Source organism: Castanea sativa, chromosome 2 (genome assembly GCF_040712315.1).
Source record: "Castanea sativa cultivar Marrone di Chiusa Pesio chromosome 2, ASM4071231v1".
Classification (NCBI taxonomy): Eukaryota; Viridiplantae; Streptophyta; class Magnoliopsida; order Fagales; family Fagaceae; genus Castanea; species Castanea sativa.
Genome location: NC_134014.1, coordinates 13,409,665 through 13,427,427, shown reverse-complemented (window position 1 = coordinate 13,427,427; position 17,763 = coordinate 13,409,665). Strand labels below are relative to the sequence as shown.

Genomic DNA, 17,763 nt, shown 5'->3' with positions numbered 1-17,763 from the left:
AAATTATACGTGCAAATGGAATTTGAATTCCATTATCCAAATTTACTTGAACAAGTGCACCATTAAATGTTTACATTTTCGTTAATTGCAAGTTTGTAGACAATAGTGGAAGGACCAACTTGATACCAATATTAAGTTTTAATGAATAAAATGAGCTAAAAAGTTAGAGATGAAAATGATTCCAAACTTTTGTTAGAAAGATGATAACACATTAAAAGAGACTTCAATTGAAATTTTAATATAGAATACAGAGACATCACTTTATTATGGTAGAGCCATAAATTTAATTATGGGGAACAAGTTTAATATATTCAAAAAACAAATTATGTCCGTAGAAGAACCTATTGATGACGTGTGTGTGATACCCATAGATAATGTGTGGGATTGACACGTGATTGTCAAAGATGGTGTGAGAGCCTATTGATAATAAATGGTGAAACTTAAAAGAATATAAGCAAAAAACAATAGAACTTGTTCATACTGAAAAAACATATAAATGATCAGTGGTTCATATCTGGTTATTAGACTCTTTCCACTTGATTATCACTAGAATTCTCTCTCTACTTTCACTTTGCATCACCAAAATAAATTAATCAAAAATTGATGTCTTTTACTGTGTGTGTGTGTTTGTTTTTGTTGTTTTTTTTTTTTTTTTGAAACTTAATTTCCTACAATTCAATGAAAATACAAAAAAGAAATAAAATTCAGTGACTAATTAAATGCTTATTTTTGTTGTTATTATTTTTTATTTTATTTTATTTTATTTTGCAACTTAATTTCCTACAATTCAATGAAAATACAAAACAGAAATAAATTCAGTGACTTAAATGCTGATTTGTAGACAGTCAACCCTGGACTATCATAATCACAAGGAGTACCAAAGTCCAAACGCCATTCACCTAATTTATAATCAATCGTATCGCTGAACCCTCATTTTGCTATTAGTTTATAGATAGATACTCAACAAGATAGAACAGAATGTCAGAACTCAGAATGAGAACGGTAAGAATGAAAGGAAGATTTATGGGGCTTGTAATATTGTGGACTAAAGGGTTTGTGTCAAACCCATATCACCATTTTTTTTTTTTTAAATTTATGAACCTATCATTTAATACAAAGGGTCAACTACGAAAGAAATTAAGACCGTTGTTACTGACGGACATTGGCAACTAGGCACATATCTTCTTGACCACAAACCATCAAGGTCGAAGTCGAAACCTTAGAAGCTGCTTTCTGATGGTTCACTGGAACAACTTCATGGCCCACGGGAACAACCAGATGGACCTCTTTCTCTGATTCAAACATATATATTATTATATCGACAAGTCTGGGACAGGTTGAAAATGAAATCTATAATAAATTTGAAAAGGAAATCAATTTTACTTTTCTTCTTCCTTTTTTCATGAAATGGAACTAGTTTTTTCTAGTTCTCTTCTCTCTTCAAATAATTTTTTTCCCATCTAAAAAATTTATAATTCTTTCTTCAAATAACATAAACCAGATATAATTCTCGTTGTTTTTTTGCCCTTTTTTTTAAAATAAAATAAAAATTTGCTGATATTGTGCATGTAAAAAAAGTAAATCCGTGGCCAACCTTACGTGAATCGAGTAAGCGTGTAAGCACACAGGCAACATACACATGGAAAGAAAACTGTGGAACAACAAAAGTAGCTACATGCCTTGACTTTCAAAGAAAAACATAAATTTTAAATAACTAAAGATAAAAATAGATATGGCCATTTAAAAAAACAGAGCCACAACCTTGGGCTTACCCAGGCCATAAAAGGATCATATACTAATTTATTTGATAAGTTTTGATCCCAATAAAAAGGAAAACGAGTATTTAAACGATTGTGCCATGCCGTAGAATCAATGAAACCTTACTAAGGCTATTTGAGAATTGTATTCTACATTTTTTTTTTTTAATTAAAAAGATCTTATTTAAGACAATTTCAGTGATGAACAGTCCCAAAAAAAATTGTACACTTTATTAGCAATGGAAAACAAAAATACTGTATGAGACAGTGAGTCTCTAACTAATTAGGCATAATCTGGTGCAGATTTGGAAGTTCTAAAGATCCTAGGAAAAGGTCTGCCCAAGAAAGAGGCTATTGCACTTAAAAGTCCAACATATAAACCCAACATAATGATAATGTATGAAGAAAAAATTGCAATGTTCAAACGCAATACAATGCAACTCCATTGCATTCCTCAACTTGCTAATGGTTTGATGTAAATGCAAAACACTAACATACGAAGAGGCTAACTTAAAAAATTACCTATTTTTTTGACTTTAGATGTTAATGACCGACACAATAGTGTATCCCTGTGAGAAAATGAAGGCACGTTAGAGCAAGGATCTGCCACCCATTTCAAATTTGAACTTTCATGTAAAGCCAAATAAAAATACAGTGATTGATACAAGACGTTTGTGCAAACCACCTACTTGTTGGATCAGATTCCATAATCAGAAGCATAATAACAGATTAGTTTATTAAGAATTTGGAAGTGTTGGATGCTCATCCTTCCTTCAAAGGCAGCAATAGTGGTCTTTCAAAATTTGCTATCATTTGATTAGTTGACTTAAGCATGCATCAAAGTTAACATCATGTCATTTCTGATTAACAGCTGCAAATATTATATTAGAAACCATACAGATCTACGACCCTTTTGAGGAAGGATAAGATTAGGCTGACATCATACAAAGACTCTGATCAAGATGCCTTGTCGATTCATTCGGCGAAGTTTTACCGACAAATAACCTTCAACTTGAAGCTTCTCTGGGTCCCATTGGTTTCCCCATTGAGCCAAAATTTCAAATTTTAAACCACAGCTAGTTGATTGATCTCAGAAATAATTTCGTGTATGTTGAGAAAAGTAATTAACCATAACTTAGTTTCACAAAGCAAAACAAAACGCATCCATTAACCTAAGAATTGCAAGCAATACAGATGTTACAGCCGAAGCCTAACAGTGTCGTCATACATCAAAACTGGTTCTAATAATATTACATTTTTCTTCCACAATGGGTATAGTTGATATTTATAATAAACCACAATCTGAAACTCAAAATGCAGATATGAAGAGAACCCATGAGATAGATAATTGATTCCTGAAGTTAAAGCAAAACAAACTAATCACCTAATTCAAGTAATAAAGTGAGATCACGACCATACTCTCAACAAGGAAAACATATTCTGCCACCTCTAAATCTGGACGGATGATTTTGATTTATGAGTCTTTAACAGCAGGAGATAGTCGCATTCTGCGCTGATGCACATCCCAGTTAAAAACACGAGCAATGGTGACCTGTCCAATGGTTGCCAAACAGTAAAGCGCAACTACTAATGTGTTTATAAAGAACACAGTAAGAAGTGAGTAATAATCAAGCGTTTATAAAGAACACAGTAAGAAGTGAGTAATAATCAAGCTTAAGCATGCCTAAAATTATACAAGATTATTACATTTGCCAAGTTCATAGTGAATAAAGAAATGAGTAAAACACTAATCCTTCCCAGGCTCACTCCCCCATACCTATATGCTTGCAACGCCCTGAATTCAATTGTTTTTATGCCAAAAACGCAAGATGCATAGTAAACTAGCATACTTCTAAACAGGCTTTAAGCCATGTAACTACGATTTCAAACAGAAAGGGAACTTCATATTCACACGAATACTACCTGAGTTATTGTCACTTGATCCCTCAAGAATTGTAGATCAGCAACAAGAACCTCTAAACTGGCTTTAGCATTATCTAAATTTTTTTGCAGAAGAGCAGTGGCCTGCACCACAAGGAGAGACAAGAACCTTTAGCATCCTTAATGCAGAAAAAAGCAACCTAAAAAACATCTAAGATTTGACAGCAACAGACCTCTTCACATGAATACTCTAACATGACGTTTGCTCCCAGCCATAAACATACTGAGTCACTATCCTCAATGCTAGCCCGGGAGTATATGCCTTCAGCTACTTCAAAATCAGCAACAAGCGCCTGCATTCAAACACCGAACCAGACAAAATTCATTACATTAAGGCACATAGAGTAGATAGATGATCAATTGATAATTATATCAAGCACTGAAAAAGAAAAGAAAAGGGAAAACCCATGAGTTTAATGTGTGTGCATCCTACACAATTTTTTCTTTGCTTGAAAAGGAGACTATATAAACCAAAACAAGTGACTAATTATGAAAGTCAGATGCAATCACTTTTCCCATGGCCATGGGGAACTGGTAGAGGTATAAGCACCCAGAGTCCTCACATCTCATTGTCCTAGCTCATGCACTGTATTGAATGTACTTCTCCTAACGTTTCTAAAAGAGCAAAATACAAATCATTTGAAAGCTTATTTACGGGTGTGTTTGGATATTGCTTCTTTTACTGAAATTGAAAACTTATTGCTGAAAGTACTATAGATAAAGGTAAAAGTTAATTGAAATAGTATAGTAGGGGCCATGAATAGTATCAAAAGTGTAGTGAAACCCATGAATAGTACCAAAAATAAGCTAAATAGTAAAATACTTTTAATTTTCCATCTCAATCCAAACGCACACTACATCTCCAACTATTGTTGAGATACTCCATGCTGGCAGCGTCTCATCCTCTGTACCACCCATTACTAGAGCACCAGCTCCTTCCACAAGCACCTTCTTCCACTTCTCTTGTGTTGCTAGCTGCAGAGCCCATTTTGTTGCAATGGCCTTGGACAGGTCTACTGGGCAATTATTGACTATTTGGGTCCATGCTAGTATACCCTTAGTTAATTGCCCACAACACTGAATTAACTAGACTCCCCCTTTTTTTGACATGTACCCGCCTTATCTTTACACATGATATAACCTTAAACAATATTACACAATTCAATATTTTTTTTTATTGAATGTATGTTGGATTACACTTTCTTCTTATGCCCTTCATACTTACAAATTTCAAGATGATTAGAGATCAATAACTATCTCATTTATACAAATTTTAAATTTCAAGTTTTTGTAGTTTTAAATTATGCATAAAAGATGAGTTTATAAATCTAACAATAAATAACATCTGATAGGCATGAAATTTGACAAGTATGATAAAAACGTGGAGAACATGTAATCTAGCAGTAGAAATTTCAAAATATTAATTCAGTAAAAATGTATTAGATGGTGTAATATTGTGTAAAGTTACACCGGGTGTAACTTGATCTTGACCCCTATATATATACACACACACACACAGTCAATTTCCTCCATCTAACCCATTTCCAATCAACACATGGCTGCTCAACTGAAACAAAGCACAGGCGGATTCAACTGCTTACTCAGTCGGGAGTTGGTGAAGCAGTTCTGCAACCAAAGGTGTCCAGTCGAGTGACAGGTTAACCCTAAACTGACCTCGACTGACCTGTGGTGGAAACTTGGTTGTGGAATAAAGAGGTGTAGTAGTTAAATTAAAGAGAAAGAGAGCTATAGAAGCCTAGTTAGATGTAAAGACAATGCTGCTTATGAAAACTATAAAGCCGCAAAGAGGAAAAAAAAAAAATGTCCAAGATAAATTAAAGGTTTATGATGAATTATACAGTAAATTGTGACCTATGAAGCACGGGTGCATTTTCGGATTCGGGTACGGGTGCGGGACTCGGCAATTTAAAAAAAAATAGGGTGCAGGTGTGGCGATTAAAAAAATATTAAAAATATTTTTATTTATATTTTCTATATATTTTACTATTAAAATATTCTTAAAAAACACATGGTAGGTTATTTCATCAAAACCCATATAAATTTTTAAGAATTTTATAATTATAAGTTCATATTTCAACTAATACGTCAAACTTATTAACCCAAATCCCAAATATCACTCAATAATAATAAAAAATTAATAATTATTTTTTAGATTATACCAAGAGTAATGATAAAATTAAAATTAAAAGAGGAAAATAAATTAAAAATGGTGAGACATAGCTTAGCCACGTGGAGTGGGGTGGCTTAAAAGTCAACACAAATGACTAAAGGCTGAAACTTTCAGCTATCCAATGACTCACGTGTGAAGGGCTCCCAAAACTAAAAGAAATTAAAGTATTAACTATTAAACAATAAATCAATACAAGGCAGACTACACGCAAAGGACTGAAAAAGAAGCAGAGAAGAAGCAGAGAACACAAAAACGCAGAAGAAGAAGCAAAAAAACGGAGAAGCTACCAGCTGTGAGGAGGTGGGTTCCTTCAAGAAACCAACGACGTGTTGGTGACTGCTGCCACGGGATCATTTCATTCAGCAAAAATCGTTTAAAACGTAAAAGGTATGTCTTTTTCAGTACCGCCTGGAATTGATACATCGGCTGAAATTCAACGATACAGCCCGGAATAGGATGATGCCAAGGGTACTTGGTGAACATTTTTTTTTAATCAGTAAGAAAATAATTAATTCATTAAAAGAAGAAAACTGAGATATGCAGTATAAAGGGAGTGTACTACTATACAAACAAAGCAAAAGAAAGTGAGATTCAGCAGGCAGATGCTATCTATCAATGACGGCAAATTTTTTTTTTGATAAGTAAAAATCATATTATTTTTAATAATTCGATAGTTACAACGGAGAGAAAGGATTTGAACTCTAGAAGTCTTAGAAATACCAAGAAGTTCCACCAAATTTGAAGCACAATTAGGGGAAATGGAGTGGGACTGATTCCACGAGAGTAATGTGCCCAGTAGCTACTTATCAAAAAATGTGCCCACTAGCTGCGATTTAAGGTGGAGAAACAAAGATTCTTTTTCTTCAAAAACACATGAATTCTTCTCTCTCCATATGATCCACATTAAACAAGAAGGAATTTTTTTTTTTGATAAGTGAGATCCACATTAAACAAGAAGGAATTGCACTCCAAATAGGCAGCTTGTCCTTCTTGACTGGAAGGCCAGTCCAGCAACGCAGCAAATCCAACACCCCTTTAGGCATCACCCAACTCACACCCAAAAGACACCACAGAAATTCCTCATAACCCCCTTGCCACCCCACAACGTAAAAATATATGATCAATGGTCTCCCCGTAATTGATTTGGTTTTATGCTAGGACGTACTACCATGGAAGCTATTTTTTATTTAGAAGTTATGGAAAAATATAGAGAAGGCCATAAAGATCTACATATAATTTTATTAACCTAGAGAAATCATATGATAGGGTAACTAGAGAAATTAGATTATGTGGTGTGTTTTAGAAAAGATAGAAAAGAAATGAATTCCTCAAAAGTATGGTAAAATAATTAAGAATAAATATAAGAGTCCGAATTTGGTAAGGATAGGGTGTAAATCCCATGTTTTTCACCATCTAATAAGAGATTACCATGTTAGCTTTTTTACTTAAAACTCTATACATCCTACTACACATAATAACATCTTAATAAACTCAGAGATGTGGAATGTGGAAGAATATTAGAAAAGGTGCTGAGAGTTTCTTTGGTCATGTGTTGTATGTGGCAGAAGAGGGTCTTCGTATTCGGTTCTGGCATGATCTTTGGTGTGGGCACATTCCCTTAAAGGATCTTTACCCTGATCTTTTCTCTCACGCTATAGGCAAAGAAGCTTGAATTTCTAAGTAGATTAGTATTTCACCAGATGGTAATAGTAGGAGTTGGAATATTCAATTCCACAGGGCTCTTGATGATTGGGAGGAGGAGAGAGTGTTTGCTTTTTATAAGCTTATTTATTCCAAAATGCCTAGGGGTGAGGGGACTAATAGGTTGTTTTGGAAGTTAACTCCAAATAGTGTTTTTGATGTGCGCTCTTTCTATAATTCATTATCTGCTCCTCCTACCTTTCCTTTCCCATGGAAATGTATTTGGAGTAGTAAGGTATGTATAGAGTGTCTTTCTTTTTATGGAGTACAACTCAAGATAGTATTCGTACTATTGACAACCTTGTAAAAAGGAACTTGTCTTTGGTTAATTGGTGTTGCTTGTGCCGTTGCGATGGAGGAACAATGGATCATCTTTTACTTCATTGTAGGTTCACACACGCCTTATGGAGTAAAGTGTTTTTATGTTTGGTTTGCAATGGGTGATGCCAAGGACAAATGTTTCTATTCTTTTTGCATGGGAGAATTATTTGGGGTTACACTCTTCTTTGATCTGGAATATGGTTCCAGCTTGTTTGATGTGGCTAATTTGGAGGGAACAAAATACCCGCACTTTTGAGGACATTGAGAAATTTGCGGATTTTTTGAAGTCTTTGCTAGTTGGGATATTGTTTGGGTGGTCTCATACTTGGGGTTTTACACAATGTATTTCCATTATGAACATGACAAATGAAGATATCTATTACCTATATAAAATAAAAATAAAAATAAAAATCTTAAAAAACTCACAATTAAGTTGGATTTCAAATGGGTATTAAAATTGACTAAGTGTGGTTGTGCCTATTCTTTAATATGTAATATGAAGATGTGGCATGTTGGGAATGGAGGGGTAAAACTTGGGTTTTACATCACATCCTTATAAAATTTAATCTCTAAATATAATAGCTGAACGAGAGAACAAGTGGAGACATCACAAGTGAAGTTTGCATCAAGGATCAACATTAACTCCATATCTCTTTACACTAGTGATGGATGAACCCACTAGATCGATTTAAGACGAAATTCCTTGGTGTATGTTTTTTGCAAATGAAATAATTTTTGTAGATGAAATTTGATGTGAAGTTAATGTCAATTTAGAAATTTGGAAATATGCTCTAAAATCAAAAAGTTTTCAGCTAAGTCGGACAAAGACAGAGAATATATCATGCAAGGTTAGTAAAATTAGAAAGGAAGATAAAGGGATTGTGAGACTTGATGGTCAAAAGATACCAATGCGTGAGAAATTTCGATATCTTAGATGGATAGATTGAACAGTACATGAATCATAGGATATGAGCAAGGTAGATGAAGTGGAGTGCTTAGGAGTATTGTGCAATCATAGAATACCTATTAGTTTCTTTAAAATTTAGAGTAGGGTTTTTAGTAGTAAGTAAGAAGTTCAAAGGGGGACATCTGTTTCAGTGCACAGTTCATTGAATGTTCTTACTAAAGCATACTATTGGCAGAAGCTTGCTGCAAGCTTGTATAGGAGATGTGGATAAGTGCAATTGAAGAAGTCTATATCTAATGCATGACTTCAGTTCCGTTCCCCCCACCATCCTCCATGGAAGATTAGTTTGTCGCTACTTCACAATTTTCTTTAAATAAGTTCAAGACTTAATTTATGGGTTCACATGTAAAGTCCAATTGAAATAAAATCCATGTGGTTTTGAAAGAGCTAGTTATATATGCCCTTAAGTTAAAATAAATAAATAATAAATAAATAAATAAAAATTTGAATATGGGTTTTTATTTAATAACTTATGGTCAATCCCTATGAATTAAGGTTGCATTTGAATCAATAGATTTGAAATGTCTTGATTCCAAATCTATAATTTTTAAATTTTCTGGTTTGGATGCATTTTATAGATGGTAAGATTTGAAATTATAAAATTTAAAGTCTATTGAAGTATATAGATAAGGATTTCTAAAATTGCATGGGGCTAGATGTTTTTTTCAAATCCAGGTTTAAAATCGTGGGTGGATTTGGCGAAATCCAAATCCTTGACCTTTTTAAACTATCCAAACAAGGTATTTCAACTTAGATTTTTGGATTTTAAATCAATAGATTTGAAATGTATTGATTCCAAATCTATAATTTTTAATTCCTTGTTTGGATGCATTTTATACATAGAAGGATTTGAAATTATAAAATTTAAAGTTAATGAAATATGGCTATTGGCTAAAGATTTCTAAAATTCCATGGAGTTAGATGTTATTTCAAATCAAGGCTTAAAATCATTGGTGGATTTGGCCAAATCTAAATCCTTGACCTCTTTAAACTATCCAAACAAGGCATTTGGATTTTAATCACCCATATCCAAATCCACATGACCCAAATCCTGCAATCCAAACGCACCATAGGGGTATTTTGGTAATATAATTAAGTCTATAATTTTCTAGGAGATACAAAATCTCTTAGGTTTTATTTCCTTTGAGCCCAAGTTAGTCTTTTATTTGGTTCTTAGTTTACTAGTCAAACTAGGAGTCTTAATACTCCTAGTACAAAAAAGATTCTTTATATATATTTATACTCCATGTACTGATGTACATATATGACCGACTCTAACTAATATGTTGAGGATCCATAACCAACCCCAAATTTTGGGACTAAAGCTTTGTAAGTTGTTTGTTGTTATATTCAATGTACTTGAAGAAGACACAGATTTGCTTAATAAAAACTATTGATCTTTTTTGAACATTGAGTCATATTGGCCTTCATGTGTTCTTTTCTTCCTATCATTTCTCTCTTTCCTTCTTCTCTTTCTTGTTCTACTGTTTGTACAGCTCCTTAACACTATAAATTTCTTTTTTTCTTTTTTAATAAGTTCCTTAACACTATAAATTTCTCTATCTACTATCTTCCTTACAATTCCAATTGAAGCCATTCCTATAACCTATCAAAATTATAAAGCCCCACATACTTTCTTTATCAAGTAGACATGAAAAATTCATGAAACCCTAGCGTTTATTTTTTGGGATAATTAACATAAATTTATTGAAAAAAAAGTAGCCCAAGTACATAGGTAGTACAGGGGGGCCCCCTTTTTTTTTTTTACTTATGATATTTTTCATTTTTGTAGTTGCCCCCTCTTCCAAAACCTTAGCCCCCCTCCTCCCCAATCAGCCTAGCCAGACTAGCACAACTAGCAACTATTCAACCCAAAAACTTAACAAAAACAATAAAAGCATTCACAATGGTGATTGTATTTTAGCCACAAAAAAAAAACTATCTTACCATCAAAGAACCAAAAAACCATGTGTTATTGGAGAAACTAAAGCTAAATTTTTTGCAGCTATAGTAAACTGGTATTAATACCAATTTCCTGTAGCAAGTTACTAAAAATAAAATACAATATTTTATTAAGATTATCTCTTGTTCTTCTACAACTATAAATCCTAGATCCACAAATCCTTCTCAAACTTAACCTGCCACAAGCACACAAACATTTTCCCTACGTCACAAACACAAACCAAAAACATATTGAACTGACAAGCAGCATGAACAAGGTTCACTTTTCTTTTCCATAGAAAATATACCACAACTTATTGAAAACATCCTTTAGAGCTAGTATATATATATATATATAGGGCAAAACTTAGATACAGTTCCTTAGATACAATACCTTAGGTACACTTTCTAAAATTCAGCCACCTGTCAGACTAAATAACTCAATTAACGGTGTTAACACAGTCCATTTATCTATCTCTTTCTTTTCAATTTTGTTTTCAGTTTCCCAAGATGTTAGAGAACCCATGAGCAAAACCCAACCTCTTTAGCTTTTCAATCTCTCAGACTTCTAAATTTTTAAAGAAATCAAGATTTTACAAGAACGAAAAGGCTGACTTTTTTTTTTTTTTGATAAACTTCAATATATTAAGCTAAAAACGAAATACAAGATGGAGCATCTTCCTTACAAACTTCAGCTAGCCAGGGAGGAAGATTGGCCGAATTAAAAAAAACAAGAGCCTTTGGTAGTGAGAGCAAACTTTGCTGCAGAATGTGCAGCAGAGTTGCAAACTCTACTTGCCCAAACAAAACAGCAAGACGAAAAGGAAAAAGCTATCCAGGCATTGGGTTGTCAACTAAAGGTTTGTTGCTTCTTGTTTGCGGCTAGGGACATAGTTAGAGAAGCAGAGAACTTGAACGGACAATGAACAATTTCATGTAATCACAGATCTACGAATGACCATACCCAAAAACCCCATGTTTGGAATCCAACCCACATAAAACCAAAACAAACCCAATCCCCAAACCCACATAAAACCAAACGAGGAGAGGAGAAAAGATAAATTAAAGGAAAACTAAAGAACAAACAAAGATAGAGAAGAGGAGGAGGAGGAAGATCGGTGGCCACCGCATCACTGGTGTGCTTCCGATGGTTGCAGAGCTCATGGGTTTCAGGCTTTTAGCCTTGGGGGCCTAGGCTAGACTTCAGCGAGAAGAGCAAACCCAAAAGAGACCATGAGAGTGGCTAAAGGTGGCCTGCTGTGGCCGCCCTTAACAGCAGCCATGGAGATCCGGTGGTGGAGAGATCTTCAGGTTGGGATGAGAGTGAGATGATGGAGGGATATAGTTAACAGAATTAGAGAAAGAGAGGGTGTTAACACCGTTAGCTAAATTATTTTAGCAAGACAGATGGCTGAATTTTAAAAGGGTACCTAAAGTATTGTATATAAGGTACTGTATCTAAGTTTTGCTCATATATATAGGTATGAAAAACACTCGCCATGATAGTGATCAAATCGTAAGCAACATTTCAATTCTTCATTGCCCCATAAAAGATTGTGCCAGCATAAGTAAGAATTAACATGAATCCAGTGAAAGAATAAGCAAATTCTTGAGGTATCATTACAACAAGTAATTACCATCCTAATGCCATATATCAGCTAACCTTACAACCAGGGTGTACTACATAGTTATAAATAAATAAATAAACGTAATTCCAGAAAATCATTGAATGTCATTTCAAAGAGACATGTAAGAATAAAAAAATAAAAGTAAAAAACGAACCTCACCAGTACCCTTCTTAGCTTGCAAAGTTGCAACAACTTCTAAGCACTTTTCAATGTCAGGGATCTTTGCCTAACAACCACAACAAACAAAAAGTGTCACTCAAAATGATCGCATATCTAAATTACACACGAACACACTATTGTCATAAACATAAACTGTAAAACAAAAATTTATCTCCATAAAAACAAAATAGAAATAAGAAATATGGTATAGGACATCATACACAAAAAACTCCACAGTTTGGCAATCGATATGATGATAAAGATTCGTGCCTAAGGTTTTGTATTACACAAATCATATGGTGTATTGATTGATAAAAATGTTGTATCCAATGCAACAAGGCTCCCACTTCTGCAGGGTTTGATAGAGGTGGTTGCTAACTGCTAAGCAACCCACAGCCTTACCCCCAATTTTTGGAAAGGCTGATTCCTACACTCAAACCCGGGATGCATTACTTGAGTAATGGACACTTGCCATCGCACCAAGGTCTGACCTCTTCATATCATATGGTATAGATAGAGGCGCTTTGGGAGATTAAAGGAGCGTTTTTAAAACCCAAAATTCTGTTTTGCAGCCACAACTCCTCATACAAACACTCTCATTTTAGACTCAAAACACAGTTTTCAAACAGCTTATACAAACGCACCCTAAAGTTATTTATCATTCTAGTTTAACACAAGCTAAAGCCTTCAGTTCCATTTCAACACTCAGTAAATAAACATGGAATACCAATAACAAAATAGCAAAGCGAAAGCTAATAATAGTATGGAACCTGAAGATCCCTTTGCTGAGCAAGAAGTTTCATCTCAACCAACTTATATTGCTGAAGTCTGCAAAGAGATCATTATCAAACAATGTATAAGCAAAAAATAACACATACACACAAACAAAAAATAACTGAAGCAATCTTCTTATAATGTAAATTGTACATGAAAATGATCTAGGTTTAAAAGAGCACAAGGTTGTGAGCAAAACTCAATTGAAAGTGACCTTTCTTGGAGAACAGCGAGAGCAGAGGTAACATCGAGACCTAATTGATTGAGATAGGTTTGCACGTCTTCTACGAATTGAGCTCCAGGGATTCCTCGTCGCTCTGTGATTCCTGAACCTGATGATGGTGATGCTATTGTTGTTGCCGATGACGAAGCCATTTTTTTTTTCTCAAAAGCAGATCACAGAGACTCTGAGAGAGAGAGAGAGTGTGTGTTGGAGTTGTAGAAATTTGTACTCTCTCTACTGAGTTTTTGGGGGAAGACAGAGACAGAGACAGAGACAGAGAGTGTTGGAGAGTCGTCGCTGCGATGCGAGGGCGACGATGTTTGGGAACTAGTGTCAAGCGGTGAAATGGTGGAAAAACGATGCCGTTTTTTGTGTTGGGCTTGTAATGGAAGGTTGGGAATTTGAATATCTTCTTTCTAGGCCTAAAGCTCATATGGATTTGGGCCAATATGGGGCTTAAGTGATTGTGGGATTGAGAGCTAATGGGCTTAGTCGAGATTAATGTGTGGGGCTTTAACGGGCCATAGTATTCTTGAGAATTCCCTGGGCTATTTTTTAAATAGCCACACTTTATACCCAAATCATACTAATCAAATTACTTGTAATTACTTATGAACTCAAGATCTTCTTAGTAAACACGAGATGTGGGACTCAGCACACATTCGTATGTTAAGAATATGAAATAATTGTTGTAATTCTTTTAGTTAGGCAGTTAGCTAGTTGGTTGAGATTAGGATTATGATGAGTTAGTTAAGATTTGAATACATGTAGCTCATTTAACACATGACTTAATTCATAGAGAACATAATAAATTAACTAACCAATTATCTTGAGCCATGTGGGCCAATGACATTAGAGCTAGTCTCCTATAAACACATGAATATAATTTAACGTTAGATATCAAATGAAGAATAAACCAATTTTTTAGTGCATTCATTTCTCTCTCTCTTTCTCGCTCTCTCTCTCTCTCTCTTTTAATCTCTCTATTTCTCTATGGAGAGTGACTAACTTAAATTAAGTCAATTTTCTTACAATTCCTACCAATCCTCCTACAATTCATACCCATCCCCATTAGGAACCTCTAGGTTTCTAACATTGTACAATTTAGGGTAGCGTACTAACTTTTGCTTCTTCTATTCTTCTTTATCACATTTTAAATGATATGGATTATTCCATTGTACATTTGCAAGTTCATATGCAGTGTGAATCTAGGTCATCAATTTAAACTTCCCCTTCATTTATAGGTTTTTAGACGCAATGAGCATTCTATGGGCTATGTTTTTATTTCCATGCTTTATTCCCAAAAGAGAAAAGTAAAATAATAATAATTTGACTTCTTGTAATTGCTTATGAACTCAAGATCTTCCTAGTAAACACAAGATAGCATACATTCACACAATATACATTTAAATAGTCCAATCCAATCCAATTCAATTTGCAGAATTTAGGGTAGCACAATACCTCTTACTTCTTTTGTTGTACTTGATCACAAATGCTATGGACTATACCAGGTAGATTTGCAAGTTCATATTCAATGTGAATCTCAATTTATAAATTTTAGCTTAATTGTGGGAATTTTTGGCTCATGATGCTCAGCTTCCCACTTTCATAGCAATACCATAATGTTTACTAATAATGATGTTGACTATCTAGCACGTAATTATTTTAACTATATAACAATTAAGAAACACGTTTGAATTTTTCTTTTATTCTTGTCTCTTTTTGGAGAAAAACTTGATTGAATGTTTTAGCCTTTATATTATTGTGTGGTTTGCTGGTTTGGAAAACATTGAGTTTGAAAATTTGATTCTGCACCGTCCCTATATGATTGTGATATTTGTAAAATCAAGCTCTATAACATGTCTTGTTCAATCAATGTTATGGAAGAGTCAAAAGTTGAGAGCATCGTGGTCTCTTGCCATTGTTTTCTTTATTGTGGTAAAGTGGAATCCACACAAAAAGCCTATTAATGTGGCACTGTCTTGATTGAATGGCGGCTTGAGCTGGGCAGTATGAATTTTGCTATGAGATATTTGTTTTCTTTCCTCAAACACCATATAGTTTTCTAAGTTATCTGTAAGTCACAAACACCATATAGTTTTCTATGTTATCTGTAAGTCACAAACACCGTATATAGTTTTGTATAATGTGAATTATCTGTAAGTCACTTTGTCTAGGGCCACTAAACCTTTTCTAATTATCTTATATATCAAAGTAATCTTCTTCTTTTTTTGGAAAAGAAGAGTAATTTTTTTTGTAAAGAGAGTTTCAACCTATGGCGTTCGCTTCTGATGATAGCTCTTTATCATCAGACCAAGACACTAATCAGTTTTTGGTGTAGGCGGGGATTGAACCCCAAATCTCTTATTCAACCATCTGAGACTTTATCAATTGAGTTAGCTAGAACCCACAAGAGTAATTTAATTACATGTGTCCTTTTTATGTACAATAATCTTTTATGATATGGGAAAGGGTCCCCCGGGTTTTACCATAAGAGCTTCAACTAGCTAGCTTGTGGGCTAGAGGTGGAGGGATCAAACTGTTTTAGGCTTTAAAGTTAAAACCATTGGGTTTAAGCTTTAAGCTTTAAGCTTTATAGGTGTTATGATTATGAATTTATCCCTAGGCCCAACAAGAAAATATTGTTACCAATTCAACTAGGATACATTATTGTGTCTTTGATTTTTAAGTAAGTTCTGCTTCTATTGTCAACTCTCTTGCTAGTTGGGCATGTGTTTGTAAATTTAGAGGAATTCCTTTCATTTCCTCCATCCCTATCTGCTTGTTGGGAGTTAGTGATGGGGATGGAGGAAAATGTTCATAATTATTCTTTGTGGAATAATAAAAAAGAAAGTAAGCTTTGGTTCTAAAGGGAAGGTGAATTTTCAATTAGCATTTTTTTTTTTATAAACTGAATTTTCAACTAGTAAGATCCATTTTATGAGGTGTGGTCCCTACATGAATAAAAAAATTCTTAGGTACTCTTCGACAGGGACATGACCCAAGTGAGGGCTCAAGGAGTCCTGGGCCCATTGAGTCCAAATTTTTTTTTAGTTATTTATTTCATTTTTGTAGTTGGACCCTCCTTTTTCTTAATAAGCCTAACTAGCCTCACCCAAATGGCAATTATCTAACCCAAAAAACTTAACAAAAATAATAAAAACATTTACAATAGTGATTGTATTTTAGCAAAAAAAAAATTTATTTTACCACCAAAGAACCAAAAAATTATGTGTTATTTGAGAAGTAAAAGTTAAATTTTTCGCAACTACAATAAACTGGTATAAATACCAGTTGATTGTAGTAAATTGTTAAAATAAAATACAATTTTTTTTAAGATTATATCTCTTCTTTCAATTAAAAAACTCAAATTCTCTTTTTTCCTTTATTATTTTAAATGAAATGATATAAAAAAAATAGAATATTTGATATTGGGTGTATTGTAAAGTAAAGTGGTAAAATAGAAAAAGTAGCTTTTTGGAGTACTAAAAGCAAAAAAATTTAGTATCACCACTATGAATACTCTTACTTCAACCAAAAAAAAATCCTAGCCAACCTAGTATTAAGAAGAAAACATTATTTTGTTTTTGTTTTTGTTTTTGTCTTTGTTGGTAAATAATTGCATCTTAATATATTTAGAAACAACGATTTTGAGAATTTATAATATTTTAATACTATATGGATTTTTATTTGGAGTTTTTTTTTTTCTTTATACTCCAACCACCACTAGTTTAAAATTCTGGATCCATCCCTGTTCTTGGATTAAGGAAAAATTGTGTTTCCTTTTCTTACATTTATGATGGATCCCACCATGAATTTAACAAGTGAACCCACCATAAATATGAGAGGAAAGAACACTATTCTCAGTATTTTATGAGTATCTAAGAATTACTCTAGTAAGTGTGTTAATGTGTTACCCTTTACATTATTGCATTTTTCCTTAAAAGGCTCTCCTTGTTTTTTCCTCTTTTTTGCTACGTAAACGGGGACTTTCCCCCAACAAGTTTAAGATTTACCCAATGAAGAGAGCCTGTGCTAATGGACATAGAGATCGATTGTCTAAACTGATCTAATTGTATGGATTTTTTTTCCCTTTTTGTTAGGGATTTGGTTTGGGGCTAGGGGGATGCAAAAGTTTGATATGGTACTTGTCATGTCAC

General features: G+C 33.9%; 1 protein-coding gene across 1 annotated transcript; it reads right to left on the bottom strand.

Annotated features, from left to right (window-relative positions):
- Positions 1-2,896: 2,896 nt before the first annotated feature.
- LOC142626331 (prefoldin subunit 3) lies at positions 2,897-13,990 on the bottom strand. Its single transcript, XM_075800151.1, has 6 exons — positions 13,595-13,990; positions 13,377-13,434; positions 12,602-12,673; positions 3,872-3,991; positions 3,681-3,782; positions 2,897-3,309 (listed from the first exon to the last, which is right to left on the bottom strand). Exons 1-6 carry the CDS (start codon positions 13,753-13,755, stop codon positions 3,232-3,234), a joined length of 591 nt encoding a protein of 196 aa, XP_075656266.1. The 5' UTR covers positions 13,756-13,990; the 3' UTR covers positions 2,897-3,231.
- Positions 13,991-17,763: the final 3,773 nt, after the last annotated feature.